Here is an 18,428-nt window from a genome sequence, read left to right as displayed (position 1 = left end):
ATGGGTACAGGAATGGAGAAGACAGAATCAAGTAAACCAGGGATTTTTTTTTTTTTTTAAAGACCAAGTCTCCGTCTGTTGCCCAGGCTAGTAGTTTGCAAACTCAAACTCCTGGGTTTAAGCAATCCTTCTGCTTCAGCTTCTCCAGTAGCTGGGACAATAGGCACCCACCACAGTGCCTGGCTAATTTGTCTATTTTAAGTAGAGACAGAGTCTCACTCTTGCTCAGGCTGGTCGTGAACTCCTGAGCTAAAGGGATCCTCCCATCTCAGCCTCCCAGAGTGCTAGGATTATAGGTGTGCGCCACTGCACCTGGCTTAAAAGCTTTATTCTTGAAAGACTTATACAGATTTTCTTTGTGGTGTGTCTGTGTATGTGTGTGGGATGGTTAGGGTCAGGGAGGAGCAGCAGTACCCTGAGTAATTTTTTCCTGAGCAAACACCCAGTATCATTGTGAACTGAACAGGTATAATTCTAGCTGAAATGACATGTAACTCTTTGGAACTGATTTAAGGATGTGTTTATTTACAAGATACAAAGGTTTAATATTTAATAGGAATTAAAGTGCTTAATTTTACAATGTTTCCAATTCTCTGCCTTTATGACCAAATATACATATGTTACACCATATATACACTATCTGCAAGTATTTTACATTCATACAGCTAGAAAAAAAAACAACTATTTATGGTGTACACTTTCACATTTGAGTCAACTATAAAATTCTGATAAAACATACCTTTTCAAACTTAACAGTCAACAACTCAAAAGAAAAATCCAGATAACACTTTAAAATATCAGTCAATTGTCACTCACAAAATGAAATGCTAGTATGATTTTTTTTTTTTTTTTAAAAGGTCTTATATACAACGGTGATTGTTTGGCTAATGAAGATTACCCCCCGCCCCCAGAGATACATTCCAAAATCCATGTACTTTGTTATAGACAATGTAATTCTGTTATCATAAGGGTCCCACTATTTCTTCCCAAACCTATATTTCACTATGTATTTGGTATTCACTTATTAAAAGATGCTAGGAGATTAACTTTCCACTAAACCTACCACAATGAATTTTAGGAAAAGGGGCAACCATTGTGTGACTCTCAGTGACCCCAACAAGTTAAAAACTCTTGTAGAAACCATGTGCTCTTTCATATCAGAACATAGAAAAACACACTGCATTCTGCCACTCAGGCCCCAAAGGAAAAGTTTTTTTTTTTGCCTCAGTAAACAGTGCAGGAAATGGCCTAAAAGAATGAAATTATTTCTTAAAAGTCTAAAAGAGAAAAAATAAATATTTTACTCTATAATTTAACAGGCCAAGGTCAAAAGCCTTGGTGCAATGGATTCCATCAGCATGCAATTACATAGATTTGCATTTTATAGCTTATATTACTTCTGCAATTTAAGCATTTTCCTCTTAAAATACACTAGAGACCAGAAATCTCTCTCTGTCCACCTTTCTGCCCATTCTTTAAGAGATGGGGTCACTCTGCTACCCAAGCTGGAGTATAGTGGTATGATCATAGCTCACTGTAACCTCAAATTCCTGGGCCCAAATGTTCGTCCCATCTCAGCCTTAACAGGAGCTGGGACTACAGGCACATACTACCATACCCAGCTAATTAAATTTTTTTTTTTTTTGTAGAGACAGGGTCTCACTGTGCTGTCCAGGCTGGCCTTAAACAATCCTCCTGCCTCAGCCTCCCTGAGTGCTGGGATTACAGGCGTGAGCCACTACGCCCGACCTGTTCATTCCTTCTAGTTTCAGTTTCTAATCTTATTCCTCCCCACCCTGCCTGTAAAGAAAGCAACAGTATCTTCTCATGACTACATGATTAAGGGGCCTCTATAAGGATGAATTATACATAAAAAACCCATGTAAATAATTTATGTTAAAATATTTAAGTTAAAAATTTGTATAGAAAAATTGCATTCCTATGGAAAGGCAGAATTGAAAATCAACAGTTTTTACATATATACATACATGTATAAATTCACAGAAAGTGTTTTTTAAGTTGACCTAGTGGTCTTTATATATCACTCATATCTTCTAAATTGGAGAATCTATAGTAGATCATAGTATGAAAATAAAACTAATAAACCTGGATAAGAATGAAGAAGCAACATGATCCCCGACAGATGTCAATACAGTCCTAAGACTAGGAACTGGCTGGCCAGTTCTTATAGTAATACATTCTTGGAGAATAAAAAATTTAAGAATGAAAACATTAAGACATTCTTGCCTTTTGAATTAACTTTAGCTTATAAATACCATGTGCTTAATCTCAGACCTGCTAACATGAATATCAAATGAAGTAGGAAATTTTAGTTCCTCTTCTATTCTGCATTACAGCAAGGATACCGGGAACAAAATAAGACCTTCTTCTCTACAAGTTTATTTGCTCCTGCTGGTACCTGTTCAACATATGTCTTGTCCAGAAGGATCACCAGAAATTTACCACAGACAATGCTCGAATAAGAACTTAAGGCTTTGAATAGAATCAGGAAAAAAAAAAAAGTAGCCACCCTGTTTCCACAAAGTAAGGATAAGAAAAAGTAAAACAGAATTATGAACCCACAAAGGTATTTTTGACATAAGGTTTTTAAAAGGCATCAAAGACTCTTTAACAACCCTGCAGTACCACGAACGATATGGTTTTCTTTATACCTTTATGACAAGTGTTCCTGTTTAAAACTCCAAATGCCTATCTGTATCTGGGGACAGAATGTGCGTAAAAGGTTAGTTCCCGTAAAAAAGCTCAGTAATTTAAGAAAATGGGTATGTTTTTTAAAGAATTGGGACAGGTAGGTCACCCAGTGAGGAAGATCAGTACACCAACCTGTACATTAAATTAAACTTCGTGGACAACAAAATGTAGCTTTATAAAGTAGCGCAGGTGTGCTTTAACTGTTTCACCACCCATACCCTTTGTGAAAGTAAGACTGCTTTTGATATTTGAATCCAAGGAACGATGCCCTCCTCGCCCTTTTCCCTTCCCTCTCCCCAGCAATCTGCATTACAGTATCATATCTAGGTAGTCATTCTCTACACCCATGGGGCTCAGGGCCCTCCTATTCAACTTTCCGTATAAAACCATACCCTGAAGAGTTTTATTGCTTGCATACAGGATGGCCCTGTGGATGCCATTATTACAAAAGTGGCTGGTGGTGTTTTCCATTAAGCCCCACTTAAAACCGAGATAAGAGTCTGCACTGCAGCTTAGACTTAACACACCAAACGGTGGACTTCCAACGAAAGCGAGATTTCAGTTTAAAAACTGGAATGTTGTGTAATGATGGCTGTTTTGGCAAAGCATCATGTAAGTCTGGAGGAAGGGCACTTTAAAGAAAAAGCACCAAATGAAGGGAAAAACGAAGGCTTCCACAGAATGGTGGTTTTAATAAGAAAACAACCCAGGAGGTGTTTGGCTTTTTTTTTTAAAGGTTCAATCTGTCACGACTGCTCAGGGGTCTCAGGAAGGAAAAGACATTGATTCCTGTCCTAACCAATCACACTTTGAGGTCTTTTGGTTTCAGTTGTTTAATAAATGCTAAGAGTGTTCTTTTACCTGTCTTTAAGGAAAAGCATTAGTGAATCTTTCAGAGGAGAGAAATAGGTAAGGCTGTTTTGCTGCTTCTCGGGGTGTTTAGCTGAAGAGTGTGGGTTGGAAGGTAAGGATGGAGACTGGGTCCGCAGACGGTCTCTCCTAATAATGATGCTTCTTGTAAAAAAACCAAAATAAAGATAATGACTGAGAGCATGATAATAAATATTCTCTTTACTAGAGTATTCTTTCAATAATCTACGTTAAATAACATTGTTACTTACTGAGCCAAAACTTGAGTGTCATGTGACTTCTGTTCCAGAAGAGCTTAAGAGTCGGGAAAAGCGGAGTCTTCCCGCTGTTTAAAATAGTTTTCAAAAATAATCTGACTCATAAATCTTCTCTTTAGTCCGTACATTTCCAGCGCTCTGTCCGCAATTACAAAAGCCCTCTTCCCCTGATAATCACTTTACATTCCTATTACAGTACTTCTCCTAAGAAAACCAAAGCAGCATCTCTATAGCTATAGTTTAACTTTCTCAATAATCACTCTGAACATACGTCTCACACACAGAGAGTGGGCAATTAGGGAAGAGAAGCAATGGACAATGTCTAGTGGTCCGTCCCTGATTTAATAGGGCTGAAGCAGCTACCTTTATCTCTTTTTGGCTCCAGGGATTTGGGTTCATGGGAATGATCATGGCTGGTATTCCTTTTATGGAGGAAGGGAATTCAGTGATGTCCGCAATCACTTAACTGGTTCACTACCTCCTCTGGGATGGAAGAAATAAGCTATTTCTTAAAGTAACAGGGCTAGAATAAGTGTGTGGTAGTCTCAAATTCTGTTCTACGTTTAAAATGTAATCCTTATAGACGGAGGTCAGTGGAGCTGTTCTTCATAACTTTCTAGCAGACTGGCATACTAAAAAGTGAGACTGTTTGGGGTATGACAGTATTGGGGGTGGGGGAGTAAAATTCAAGAAAAGGATTAAGTTAAATAGTCAACGTGAGATTTTAATCACAAGTACAGTATAGTGAAAGAGCAGCCTTCATGACAAAGAATCATAATGTCTATTAAAATTCCCAAGAGGATAGAAGGGCGAAAATTCCCAGACTTTCTCCCCAGTCATTTGTACCTCCTGAAAAACTTCCATTTAACTATCACTTTTTTTCTTTTTTTTGCAGTTTCTGGCCGGGGCTGGGTTTGAACCTGCCACCTCCGCCATATGGGGCTGGTGCCCTACTCCTTTGAGCTACAGGTGCTGCCACTATCCCCTTTTTTTCAATATTGCGTTTTCCCCTGCTTCTGTGGCCAGGCGGTGGAGCACAGACTTCCTTTAGTCTACTGACCACCGCTCCCCACCCTAACATAGACTATCCTGTGTCAATTTGTTTCATTTCTGACAAAGGAGCAGGCCCACGCAGTTACCTTCCGCCTTCATTATATGTAGGCCTCATTTAACCAAGCTTGATCATCCTATGGAAAAGAAAATCGTTACAACAAATGTAGTTTCCATCTCCAAGTTCTGTATAAAGTCAAGTGTCTCACCGAGTTCAGGTTTGGGGGAACATTTTTGTACATGCTGATGTTAACGACTGCCAACAATGTAGCACTGTAAAAAGTAAAATAACCTAGAGGACTCGGACCAGCCCAGTGACCAAAATGCACTTTTATCTCCGAATCAAAAAACTGAAGCACTAACTGAACCCTCACCTTCTATTATACTTATTTAAATAGGTATTAATAGCACCTTCTGAGAGAGGCACTGTTTTAAATAGGCACAGAACAAAAAAAAAGGTAAGTTCAAAGTACTGTTGGAATTCACGAATACATCCCATGCCATATAAATTACTATTTATTATAAAAATACCAATACCCTTAGATGCCAATCAGTTGAACAAATCACCAATAACATTTCTTAAGTTTAGAACACTGTTTGAGTCCAAGATAAACCATGCTTTATATGTATAAAATAAATTAGAAATAACTATGAAGCTAAAGCTGAGGAGAAAAGCATGGATAGTATAGATATGTTTAATACTATATACACATAACTGCTATATACTTAAGATATCGGATTCATAGGAGTATTTCTAAAAAAAAACAAATATTACCTTTCTTAATAAATCAAAAATCTGAACACCAAAAATTTGTCTTTTCTTTTTTTAAAAAAAGAACAGACACCATTTATGCAGCTTGAGATTTATAAACTAAATTAAATAAGTTAATACTATAGTCTAAAGTGTCCCTGTATTTTTTCACTATGGATCTAATTTGGCAACATGGAGGTATATCTTTTTAAACTGTTACAGGTCCTACGTGTGAACGAGAAGACGTTACAGGATTTCTTAAATGAAAGTGCTCGCTCTAACCTGATGGGGGATACAATCACTCCATAACCATTTTCTTCAAGACAAAGGTATATCCAAGGAGTAGCTCAAACCTTGCTCCGTTTTTCACATTATTTCAAAACTTTACTGGTAGAATGGCTCTGCACATTAGTTTCACTAAGAGTACATAAACCTAGGAAAACAGTCCCCCAAAGATGCATTGATGAGCCTCTACTTTTCAACATAAAGTGCTAGGATCTGAGCAGGGAGAGTTGGGAATGTCTTGAGCCGCACGACTGGAGCCCTTTGCACCGAGGCTGGTCCTGGCATTCAGCAATCTGATTTTCTCTTAGGGTCAGGATGATCGTCCAAGGCGGCTGGATGCTCATCTAGACCCTCTGGTGTCTCACCTGTGACAGCTAAAAAGATGATTTTCAGCCACTTCTGCTTCAGTTCCTCACTGTCTGCAGCAAAGCTGTGCACAGACTTGGACTGGGTCAGTTTGAAACTGTGTGGCAGGTCTGCACTCCGCGGCATGTCGTCCACCAGGTAGCCCAGGAGCGGAATGGTGGCTTGGGCTCTGACGTCCTAAGGAAAAACCACGGGACATAAGAGCACGAGATGTATGATCATCGCTGTGTGTGGCCTTTGCTCCTATTCAACCTCTCTTCTACCTACTGCCCCACCCAGATTCGCACGGGTGAGCTCTCTGTGGGGACTGAGGAATTCCTGTACACGAGGCCACTGAGAATGTTGACTGAATGAATGACCCCATTCATCTCTGACTCACTGACCCGACTCTGCGAGACAGCCCGTTCAACTCTCCATTCAGTGAAAAAGAAAGAAAGTAATAGCCATCTCATGGTCTTAAACCAGCAAGGATTAATGACAATTTCACTACCAAAGGCAGTTTTACTCGGTGATACATTCTTTCATCAACTGATTTATGGACAGGGAAAAGGTCACAGAAAAAATAATAAAACAGAATATAATATATACCTTGGCATTTCTGGTCTGTTTCCAAAATGAAATACTTTTATTAGCTCTTAAAATAAATATAGATTAAAATATAACAGGCACATTTAAAATTTTTATAGTTTCAGGGTGAATACATACATGGCTTAAGTATCGTATGTTCAATTTTTCTTTCTTTATTTTTTGGGAGACAGTCTGTCACCTTCAGTAGAGTGCCATAGGGGTCACAGCTCACAGCAATCTCAAACTCTTGGGCTTAAGAGATTCTCTTGCCTCAGCATCCCAAGTAGGTGGGACTATAGGCGTCCTCCACAATGCCCAGTTATTCTTTGGTTGTAGTTGTCGTTGTTTAGCAGGCCGGGCCTGGTTTGAACCCGCCAACTCCAGTGTGTGTGGCTGGCACCCTAACCGCTGAGCTATAGGCCCCGAGCCTGTTCAATTTTTTTAAACACAATCCATATTTTCTGGTGGTGCACTTGTTATAAGCTAAACCGGCTATTCCCATAGATTTATCTCTGATCTATGCACACAGAATTCCCCCCCAAATTGCTACTGAATGGTAATCAAGATTGATTTAAACTATGCCCTTTCCTCACATATCCATTGAGCCAAAACCAAACAAAACTAAAGTCTTTCTTTTTTTTTTGAGACAGAGCCTCAAGCTGTCCCCCGGGGTAGAGTGCTAGGGGATCACAGCTCACAGCAACCTCCAACTCCTGGGTTCAAGCAAGTCTCCTGCCTCAGCCTCCCAAGTAGCTGGGACCACAGGCGCCCACCACAACGTCTGGCTAATTTTTGGTTGCAGCCATCATTGTTATTTGGCGGGCCCGGGGTGGATTGGAACCCGCCACCTTAGGTGTATGTGGCTGGCGCCTTAGCCACTTGAGCCACAGGCGCTGAGCCTAAAGTCTTTCTTAATGTTCCCTATCATTAAAAAGGTTTGTTCTAATTTCTTGCTTCAATCTTTCTTTGCACGCTTGTTCCTAATTTAACTCACCTTTTCTCAAACTCTGTGGATAAAAGGAGAGAAGGGACACATGACCCACAGGTTACAGACAATATTGGCTATAAAATGGATCAATCAGCTTAAACAACAAACTTGAATTTTAGTTACTCCCGGTTTTTCAGTTTTAATGAAACACAGTAAAACTGAGTTCTCTCATTTTACAGGGGAGCACCGGAAGGATGCGGAGGTCCCTGTCATCTACCCCCACACCTCGCCCCCATCCCCTCAGACACGTGCTGTTGATACCTGGGGGGCACCGTACATGTACAGCACAAGGGGGTCTTGCTTGGGGATCACACACCAAGCTTTCTGCCAAGGCTTTGACTTCTCCATGTACTGAAGAAAGCTACACACCACGCTGTTTCCAGATACTTCTGCTGATTCGATCTAGAAAAATACAATGGAGAGAAAGCAGGAGAGACGTGAACACACAATGAACCAGAGAGAGAGAGGAGTAACTTGACTTAAGGCAAACACTGATAAAGCACGCCGAAGTTTAGATAAAATGGTTCCTTGGATTGTCCAAAAAAGATTCACTTGCAACTGCTGTTTAAACACTATCACTAACATGGAAAAATATTTAATTTTAGTATTTTTTTATTTTTTTGAGACCAAGTCTTACTATATTGCCCTTGGTAGAGTGCTGTGGCATCACAACTCGCGCAACCTTTAACTCTTATACTTAAGCAATTCTCTTGCCTCAGTCTCCCAAGCAGCTGGGAGTACAGGCGCCCACCACAACACTTGGATATTTTTTTGGTTGTAATTGTCATTGTTGTTTTTTTAGCAGGCCCAGGCTGGGTTTGAACCTGCCAGTGGCAGTGTACACGGCTAGTGCCCTAACAACTGAGCTACGGGCACTAAGCTTAATTCTTTATATTACTGCATCTTGAATTTAGAAAGAATTAAACATTTATTGACTGCTATTATGGAGGCACTTTTGTTAGCAGTTCCTGCATTATTTCATTTAATCCTCACACCTACACCGACAAGTTAGTACTTAGATTATCCCTGAGGCTCAGAGTTTAAATAGCTTTCCCAAGACCACACATGTAGGAATTGGAAGGCCAAGGTTTGAACCTAAACAGTCTGGATCCACAGCCTAAACTTTCAACCACAATGCTATACATACTTCAACTGAGCAGGAACGTGACAGCAGAAAGGTAAACACCAACCAGCAATCTTTACCCCTGGTACCTGAGATAATTAAAAAGTTTTGCTGCAGGCTCGGTGCCCGTAACTCAGTGGTTAGAGGGGTTTGAACCTGGCCCAGGCCTGCTAAACAGCAATGACAACTGCAACAAAAAAAATAGCTGGGCATTGTGGCAGGCACCTGTAGTCCCAACTACTTGGGAGGCTGAGGCAAGAGAATCACTTAAGCCCAAGAGCTTGAGACTGCTGTGAGCTGTGACACCATAGCACTCTACCAAGGGTGACATAGTGAGACTCTGTCTCAAAAAAAAAAAAAAAAAGTTTTGCTGCAATATATTTTCTATCCAATCATGTACAGTTTTCTGCTTTGCCTCTTAGTACATAAATCACTGGCTAACAAGGGAACAAACCCATTAAAGTAAACGATCGTTTACTTTCACTGTTTACCTTATGGAAAGTTAACTGGTTTGTAGTAACTTCTGCTTTCCTTCTACCCTTTCCCTTAGGGTAGAACTTAGAATTGTCTATGCTGACTTGCAAACTGTTCTGTTACCAGTTCCAATAAGTGCACAAATAAGAATAAGCACCAAAACTCTCATAGCAATCTGACATTGCCACGACACCAAGTGCCCGATGGTATGTATTGATCTGCGATGATTTGCAAATAAAACTGAGGCTTCATCAAAGCCCTGGTAGGCAAATGAGGGCCTGAAAGCCAATGCCGCCCACTACTTGCTTTTGTGTGGTCCAGAGGCCAATTACAGTCAGTCTGATGATAGAGAACACTAACTTTGGATTCCAATTAAGTTAAATGATACCTTCTCAAAAAGAAAAAATGTTCATTCCTTTTTTTTAAAAAAACAGTCTCCCTCTGTCACCTCTGGTGGAGTGCAGTGGCATCATCATAGCTCACAGCAACTTCAAACTCCTGGGTGTGAGTGTCTTCTTGCCTCAGCTTCCCGAGTAGTGGGACTACACTGTGTCCCGTGTTCCACCATGACACTCAGATAATTTTTCTGTTTTTAGTAGAGACAGGGTCTGTGCTTTTGCTCAGGCTGGTCTCAAACGTCTAAGCTTAAGCAATTCTTGGCCTTCCAGATTGCTAGGATTATAGGCATGACCCACTGTGCCTGGCCATTCTTTTTTTTTTTTTTTTCATTTTAAATAAGAAGTTTATTTAAATAACAAGACGCTTGACTTGAAGAGAAAACTATCTAGGATTCTTTTTTTTTTTTTGAGTAATTTATCCCTACTTAAAGACAGATTGCCCTACATGTAACAGCTATATACAAAAAAGTTATAAAATTGTCCATGGTTTTACAATGATAAATGAAAAGATTAAAATTCTCTAATTGAACAAGGTATGCGAGGTTTTTTGTTTTTGTTTTTTTTGAGACAGAGCCTCAAGCTGTCCCCCTGGGTAGAGTGCTGTTACATCACAGCTCACAGCAACCTCCAACTCCTGGGCTCAAGCGAGTCTCCTGTCTCAGCCTCCCAAGTAGCTGGGACCACAGGCGCCCGCCACAACGCCCGGCTATTTTTTGGTTGCAGCCGTCATTGTTGTTTGGTGGGCCGGGGCTGGATTCGAACCTGCCACCTTAGGTGTATGTGGCTGGCACCTTAGCCTCCTGAGCCACAGGCGCTGAGCCAGTATGCAAGGTTTTTCATGTTGTTATTGTTTTGTTAAAACAGTGAGAGCAAAATAACTTACTGGAATACAAAGTTAAGAGCAGATGAGCATGTCACGAATAGAGAAAGAAGGGTATTTTCACAGAACCAATATTTTTTGCCCAACCCATCTCCACCTGATATCAATCAAAACATACTGTTGGCTATTTAGTTAAAAAAAAAAAAAGCAATATGCTTGTGCACATACACCTGTTACTTTATGTACAATAAAAGACTAGGGAAGAGGAAAATGAAAAGAAAAGAGAAAACTATACTGTAGTAGTCAGGATGTGGTGGAACCAAATTGCAGTTTTCTAATTGAGAAGATCATCTTGGTCTATAATAACAGAGTTCGGGGTAAAGTAGCAGGTTCCCTTTTTAGTAGACACCTCCTGTCTGCTGTTGGAATTCATCAATGGTATCTTCATCCTCCGTTTCCAACTGTGCAGGCGGGTCTGCTTCATTGATCGGCTGCCCATCAAATCAGAATCTGATCTGCCTCACTGACAAACCCTGTCGTTCACAGTAGGCTTTCATCAGGTTACTAAGTGGCGTATGCTTCTTCATCTTAAACTGCACCGCAGAACCATCCTGTCCCTTCAAATTAATTTGATCGCTGTTCTCAGTCTTGACTCCTTCCTTAGGCTTTTCATCTGCCATGGCGAGCACCTGAGTCTCCTCAGCTGCCCCTTCACAGAGGTGCCAGGTCTGCACCGAGCGAGCACACACCTACCACCAGGAGTGGCAGAAGGAAGAGGCAGTAGCGGTTCAAATTCCATAATTATTAGTAGACCTATATTACAAAAAATCCACATACCAAACGTATTTGGAATTTTGTCAATTAAAATGTGTGGAAATTTGGGTGATGCCTGTAGCTCAGTGGGTAGGGCGTTGGCCACATGCACCGAGACTGGCAGGTTTGAATTCAGTCTGGGCCTGCTAAACTGACAACTGCAACAAAAAAATAGCTGGGCGTTGTGGCAGATGCCTGTAGTCCAAGCTACTTGGGAGGCAGAGGCAAGAGAATCGCCTAAGCTCAAGAGTTTGAGGTTGCTGTGAGCTGTGATGCCACAGTGACATAGTGAGACTGTCTCAAAAAAAAAAAAAAGTGTGAAAATTTGTTTCCGCTCTTCTTATAAGTACGTATGTAATATTCTTGGTTTGGTCTCTTGGCCTGCAAATACTAACATGTTTTCTCTCTGGCCCTTTATAGAGAAGTTTTGCTAACCACTGTTTTAGGGCTTATGGGCACTGTAGGCACAAAAATGGGCCCCAAATATGCATTTAAATGTGCATATTGCCCACTTCTGGACCACATACTATGTATTTATTTGGTTAAATGAGTTGACAATAAATAATTTCCCCCCAAATATATGGTTTTCTAGAAAACTAGCTAGAGATTTATTTCATACAATAGGTGCATCTGAGCTCATCCTTAAGATAAGTTACCTGACACATTCCATTGTGCCAGTCTTACCAGTTGTTGCTATTAAATCTTGAGGCTGAGGCTGAGTTCCTAGGTCCAGTGAAGCATGCCATTCCACCCTCACTGCCCGAGAAAGCCACACTGGTCTGCCACACAAGTAATATCTATACTTCAGAAGAATTCAGAATTACACTTGTTTTAGCCTGTGGGCCTATACTTCAACCTCAAATGGAATATAAAATTTATGATTTTTTCAGTTAACAGAATTGACCTCTATACACTCATACAACATATATGCTCAATAAACATTCATAAATAAATCTTTAGAAATTATAAACAAATCTTTAGAAATTCTTAATGAACCAAATATGTCTATGACTTCAGATCTACAGAATTTTGATCAGCCTTTCCAGGCTATCTTGAACCTGTTACCACAAAGGCCTTATTATATAACTTGCCTCATATATTGTTACTATCTCTGGCTGTGAAATGCATTGCAGATATGAGCTGCATTACAGTTCCCAGGCTTGGGGGACTGAAATCTATCCTAAAACATGAGTCAAATTCACTTGGTAGACACCTCAATAATATTTTTCTTTTTTTAACTTTTTTTTTTTTTTGTTGAGACAGAGCCTCAAGCTGCCCCCCTGGGTAGAGTGCCGTGGCATTACAGCTCACAGCAACCTCCAACTCCTGGGCTCAAGTGAGTCTCCTGCCTCAGCCTCCCAAGTAGCTGGGACCACAGGCGCCCGCCACAACGTCCGGCTATTTTTTGGTTGCAGCCGTCATTGTTGTTTGGCGGGCCCGGGCTGGGGATTCGAACCCGCCACCTTAGGTGTATATGGCTGGCGCCTTAGCCGGTTGAGCTACAGGCGCCGAGCCTCTTTTTTTAACTTTAATAATTTTTCAATATAGTTATCAGGTTACTGCCACAGGACTATACTAAATTGGCTACTTTATTGCAGTAAATTAAACAACTTTTTCAAGTAATGAAATTAGTGCCTTGATCTAAATTTGAAAAATTTCACATAATGGTTTTCAAAGTCCACAGGATAAAATTGAGAGAAAAGCTTTATCTTAAAGAAAATGCACCATAATAATGTGTGCTTTAGAAGAGATATTAATATTCTAATATTTAGCTATAGGCGCCACCACAAAAATCAGTATATTTCTCTCTCAAATGCCTGATAGTTTAACATAGCAGCCCCCCCTTCCTATACGACCAAGTAGGATCCCAAAAGTCAACTATGAAATAAAAGTATGAATCATGCTCATTATCTAAATTAACTCAGAGAAATACCCAGTTAAATAACAAAATATATTACTTGTATTGCTCATGGCTAAGAGAATTCTATGTTCCCAATATGAAAGTCTGAAAGATACCCCAAATTGAATATTTTATACCTCTAAAATTCCTTTCCTTTTCTTTTCTTCACTGTCTGTGAATCCACTTATTATTTGATAACAGTCTTTACAAACTTTGTTCAATTTACCACCATCATATTCAAGTTGAGCTTTGTAGTCAGAACACTTCCAACAAACCACCTTAAATTTAAAAGAAAAATGAAGAGTGAATGATCATATTTAAAGGATAAGAGTTAAGCAGTAACTAGTTGTAGGCACTAATAAATGAGAAAAAGTTAAATGCACTTTGGGAGGCTGAGCTAGACAGATTGCTTGAGCTCAGGAGTTCAAGACCAGCCTGAGCAAGAGCAAGATCCCATCTCTAAAAAAAACAGCCAGGCATTATGTCAGGAGGCTGAGACCAAAGAATCACTTGAGCCCAGGAGTTTGAAGTTGCTGTGAGCTATGATGCCACAGCACTCTACCAAGGGCGACAAAGTGAGACTCTTATCTTAAACAAAACAAAACAAACAAACAAAAAAGTAAAATGTAAAAGGCAGATTTTTATCAGACTAAGAAAACCCCCATAAACATTGGGAGTATGCACCAAGGCATAAAACGCTATTTGTGATGGGCCCTGCTTACTCATCCTTCTCTTTCTGGCCTCTAGGGTTAGGAGGCCCTCACAGGCATGGTCCAGACCTTTGCTCTTTATATTTCTAAATGTTTCACCAATATCCTCAAAAACTGAACTCATGATCTCCCTGTCCTCAGTTCTCTCCTTACTCCGCCCAACACTTTTCCCCACTCTAGGAAATGGCGCAAACCAGTCATGGGAAGCACTGTCTGGGGACTACAGGGACCTGCCACAACACTCGGCTAATTTTTCTATTTTTGGTAGAGATGAGGCTTACTCTTGCTCAGGCTGGTCTCAAACTACTGAGCTCAAGCAATCTACCTGTCTTGACCTCCCAGAGAGCTAGGATTATAGGCATGAGCCACCATGCCCAGCCATATATATATATATATATATTCTGGTGACAACTGTGCAAAGCACTATATATACCTATTTTGAAACTGCTTTTTACCTATTGCCCAGATTAGAATGTAGTGCTGCAATCATAGCTCACTGCAATCTCCAACTCCTGGGCTCAAGGGATTCTCCTATCTCAGCCTCCCAAGCAGCTGGGGCTAAAGGCAAGTGTATATCATACCCAACTAATTTTTAGATTTGTTTATAGAGATAGGGAGCTGCTATGTAGTCCAGGCTGCTCTCAAAGGATCCTCCTGCTTCAGCCTCCCAAAGTGCTAGGATTACAGGCCTCCTTAGAGAAAATGAGGCCCCCAGGCCCAGCCTGCCTCCTTTCCTATGTGTTATTAGCCCGCTCTCCTTATGGGAGGAGACAACTCCCTTCAGGTTAAATACGAACCCCACAGATTGGTCTTTTTTCCTATCTAAAATCGGTTCCACCTCTTCCTCCATTGTCAACGCTCTCCACTTTAACTTCTTGTTAAAGTTGCTGTCTTAGTCTATCTAGAGTAATATAAAAGTCTTATTTGTCTGTTTTCTCTATTATCACGTAAGCTCTGTGTATCATTTTTTCCCACAGGTCCCAAGACAGTGCTTTGCAGAGCTGGCACCAAAATAAGTTTAAGTGATCTGTTAAAGGATTGGGGTTTTCTTTAGGGGGGGAGGGGGCTTTTCCAAGTTGATGATTTTACCTTAGTTATATAGTTTCTAGCAACCCTGATGATCATGTTTCTTGATCACTTACGTGTCCACATGCCCGACAGTGATGCCTTCTCCGTGTCAGTGCGTTGAAAGGCTCTTTGCATTTCATACACATCGTCACTTCATTGTCTCGGATCCATCTTGGGGCTCTTTTTCCTAGCTCAGCAGTCTAAAAAGGAAAGATTCATTCAGTTTTCTTTCTTTTTTTCTTTTCTTTTTTTGAGATAGAGCCTCAAGCTGTCCCCCTTGTGATCACAGCTCACAGCAACCTCCAACTCCTGGGCTCAAGCGAGTCTCTTGCCTCAGCCTCCCAAGTAGCTGGGACCACAGGCACCTGCCACAATGCCTGGCTATTTTTTGGTTGCAGCCGTCATTGTTGTTTGGCGGGCCCGGGCTGGATTCGAACCCGCCACCTTAGGGGTATGTGGCTGGCGCCTTAGCCACTTAAGCCACAGACGCCGAGCCAGATTCCGAGCTGGAAAAAAATTACTTCTCTTTTACCGTTATTTTTTACAAAGCACTTTAACAATACTGCTCAAACCGCATCCTGAAACTCAAGGAAAAGAAGTGACAGGTTCATAGACGTTTAAGCAGTATGAAAAGCACTTGCTATTATATTCATGGAAGAAGGAATGAGATTTTGGTTAAACAGTCAGTTCTGACATCATAAAGGAAAAAGGCTGGATAACAAAATGATTCGATACTCTGCAACTGCAAAGAGATAAAAGGACTTATATTAAGAATTTGATTCAACTTACAGAAACTTCTGAGTGAATGTCATTATCTTTTGCAATCGCATTTCTGAAGGTTTCATGCCTTTGATGAAAAGCATCAATGGTCTCTTGAAGGGCCTAAAATAAAAGTTTAACCCAAAGAACACATTAAAATTTTCACCTGCAAATTAATGAATACACTTTACCAAACAAACATCTACAATAGGAATCACCTTAAAAAATAAATGAACTTGTTCTGATGACTATCTATTAAACAAACACCAATCTGTGCACGTTTGTGTACACACAGAAAGGTTGTCAAAAGAACTGAAATAGAAATCAGGCTTACCTTGATCCATTCTTCTTTATCTTGCTCAGAACTAAAACAAAACAAAATTAAAATGAATACAGAGAACAATAATGAATTACACCGGCAGGATAAAACTATGCTTTAATGATGTTCCAACTTGCCGGAAAATTTAGGGATGTCCTGGAAGAAATTATAATCAAAATTAAATAGACTCTCTGGCAACTGAACAAATAGATTTCTCTTTAACTGAGATTCATACTATCCTCTGACTCCGCTGCACATGAATTTTGATGAAGAGAGTCAGGTTTGGCGTCCATTAATATACTGTCCCGACATTAAGTTTAATGACCACCATCTGGTTACATATATCAGGCGACTCTATCTAGCAGCATGCTGAATACATCGCAGCCAACCTGCCCATTTTCTAAAACACACAAAGGCTATTAAAGGCAACTAGTCACAGCCCATCTTAGAAAAGATAATTATCCTTGAGAACCTAAAATAGCTCTGTAAACCCTTAGGGAGCTATTTAACATTTCCGTTGATAAACAATTTTATTTTCCTATTCCTAGGAGGCTTCAGGCAATACCATATCTAACCTATTATAAATAAAGCCAAACATACAAAAGTCTTTTTTTTTTTTTTTTTTGCAGTTTTTGGCCAGGGCCAGGTTTGAACCGGCCACCCCCGGTATAGGGGGCCGGTGCCCTACTCCTTCAGCCGTAAGCACCGCCCAAAACATACAAAAGTTTTAAACGCTGCAAGGAAAGGGGTTTTGCAGATTCGTGGCCCCCAGGGGTTAGTAATTCTCCCCATGGAAAAATTTCCTTAATTGTAATCGAGTTCTCTTTTTCCTGTTAAGGCAAGTTTTCTGCATTTCCTCTCCCTTGCAGGGAGCTTATCTCGTCCGCTGCTGTCATATACCATATTTGAAAAACCCCTATTAGTAAATGATTAACTGGGTTAGGTCTTTGAATCGAGGGATTGTGACAAGAATTAAGGAGGTGGCCCTGTCTATCTGCAGACATTGGTAGGCTGGGGTTAAATTTGACTTCCAGCCTGATGCCTGCCGCATTCCCACAGGTAATGTGCATGAGACTGGACAGAGATTTATTCCTCTGAGCCAAATCACCTTTCTCCAGCTGATTGATTCCTGAGCACCAAGAATTTGCAAGATGTGCCAGGAATGTGGCTGGAATTTGTGTCTGTCACATGGAAGAGTAAGCATCAATAACCATTTGTACACCCAAAGGAGGGGTGAAAGGAAGGAGAATTAGGAGAGAACTTCTTTCTGCAATTTCAAAATTCTGGCCTGATTGCACAACTTCATCCTCTGAGGACCCCGTATTTCTGAGGAGTTCATCACCAGGTTACTAAACACTTTCTGTCCACCAACTACTGTGCCAGGCACCGTGGAGGAATCAGGAGAGAGGAAGACATGATTCCTGCCACACAAGAGCTCACAGGTCTCCATTTATATCCAACCAGATTCCCAGATTGCTGTAGCATTCATTGGGAAAAAGCCCTCAGAACCCCAATTCTGTCCTGTGGTTCATTCTGATGTTTTTCGAAAGCTGTGGGATAGGAATGGTTCTCTTACCTGGCCTGGAGTTCCAGTGTTCTCTCCTTCCCCGATACCTGGAAAGTGTGCGGATATTCTTCGTTGTGAGTCTCTACAATTTTCATCCCATCGATGCCAACTCTGGTTCGCACGGTAAACTTAGAGCCCACCAAGCTGAATCTGGGCACACAGTACAGCAACATGTTGTTGAACTGCAAGGAAGCAGAACACATGTCGATATACGGGAAATAAAGAAAACTCATCAACTGTAAAAGTAACCCTGGACAGAAATTCTAGGGAATTTCTAGGGAGTACAGTACTTCCTGAATGAGCCAAATTATTTACTATTAGATTTGAGATTTTACGCTTGTATAAAAAATAATCATATTCTTAAAAATGTAAAAATATATGGCTCGGCACCCGTAGCACAGTGGTTATGGTTACGTCCACCGAGGCTGGTAAATTCAAACCCAGCTTGGGCCAGCTAAACAATGACAACTGCAACCAAAAAATGGCCGGGCATTGTGGCAGGTGCCTATAGTCCCAGATACCTCCTGGGAAGCTGAAGCAAGAGAATGGCTTAAGCCGAAGAGTTGGAGGTTGCTGTGAGCTATGACGCCACAGCACTCTACCAAGGGCCACATATTGAGGCTCTGTCTTT

At 40.7% G+C, this 18,428-nt stretch overlaps 1 protein-coding gene and 1 pseudogene across 7 annotated transcripts in view; both read right to left on the bottom strand.

Moving 5' to 3' along the window:
* Positions 1 to 6,002: 6,002 nt before the first annotated feature.
* FGD4 (FYVE, RhoGEF and PH domain containing 4) overlaps positions 6,003 to 18,428 on the bottom strand; it is a 132,106-nt gene continuing 119,680 nt past the window's right edge. For all 7 annotated transcript variants that reach the window (XM_023514733.1, XM_012806784.2, XM_023514736.1 and 4 more), the window contains 7 exons: positions 17,807 to 17,979; positions 16,246 to 16,276; positions 15,942 to 16,034; positions 15,227 to 15,352; positions 13,512 to 13,652; positions 8,108 to 8,248; positions 6,003 to 6,468 (listed from right to left, as the gene is read on the bottom strand). In XM_023514733.1, coding sequence (XP_023370501.1) covers positions 6,211 to 6,468; positions 8,108 to 8,248; positions 13,512 to 13,652; positions 15,227 to 15,352; positions 15,942 to 16,034; positions 16,246 to 16,276; positions 17,807 to 17,979 — 963 coding nt within the window. In that variant the 3' untranslated portion in view covers positions 6,003 to 6,210. The remainder of the gene's footprint in view (positions 6,469 to 8,107; positions 8,249 to 13,511; positions 13,653 to 15,226; positions 15,353 to 15,941; positions 16,035 to 16,245; positions 16,277 to 17,806; positions 17,980 to 18,428) is intronic.
* Positions 10,895 to 11,401, bottom strand: LOC100962790 (annotated as a pseudogene).

Source organism: Otolemur garnettii, unplaced genomic scaffold, assembly GCF_000181295.1.
Source record: "Otolemur garnettii isolate 467f Iridium unplaced genomic scaffold, OtoGar3 scaffold00057, whole genome shotgun sequence".
In the NCBI taxonomy this organism is placed as follows: Eukaryota; Metazoa; Chordata; class Mammalia; order Primates; family Galagidae; genus Otolemur; species Otolemur garnettii.
Note: the sequence above shows the minus strand (reverse complement) of the source record. Positions and strands in the feature narration are given on the sequence as shown.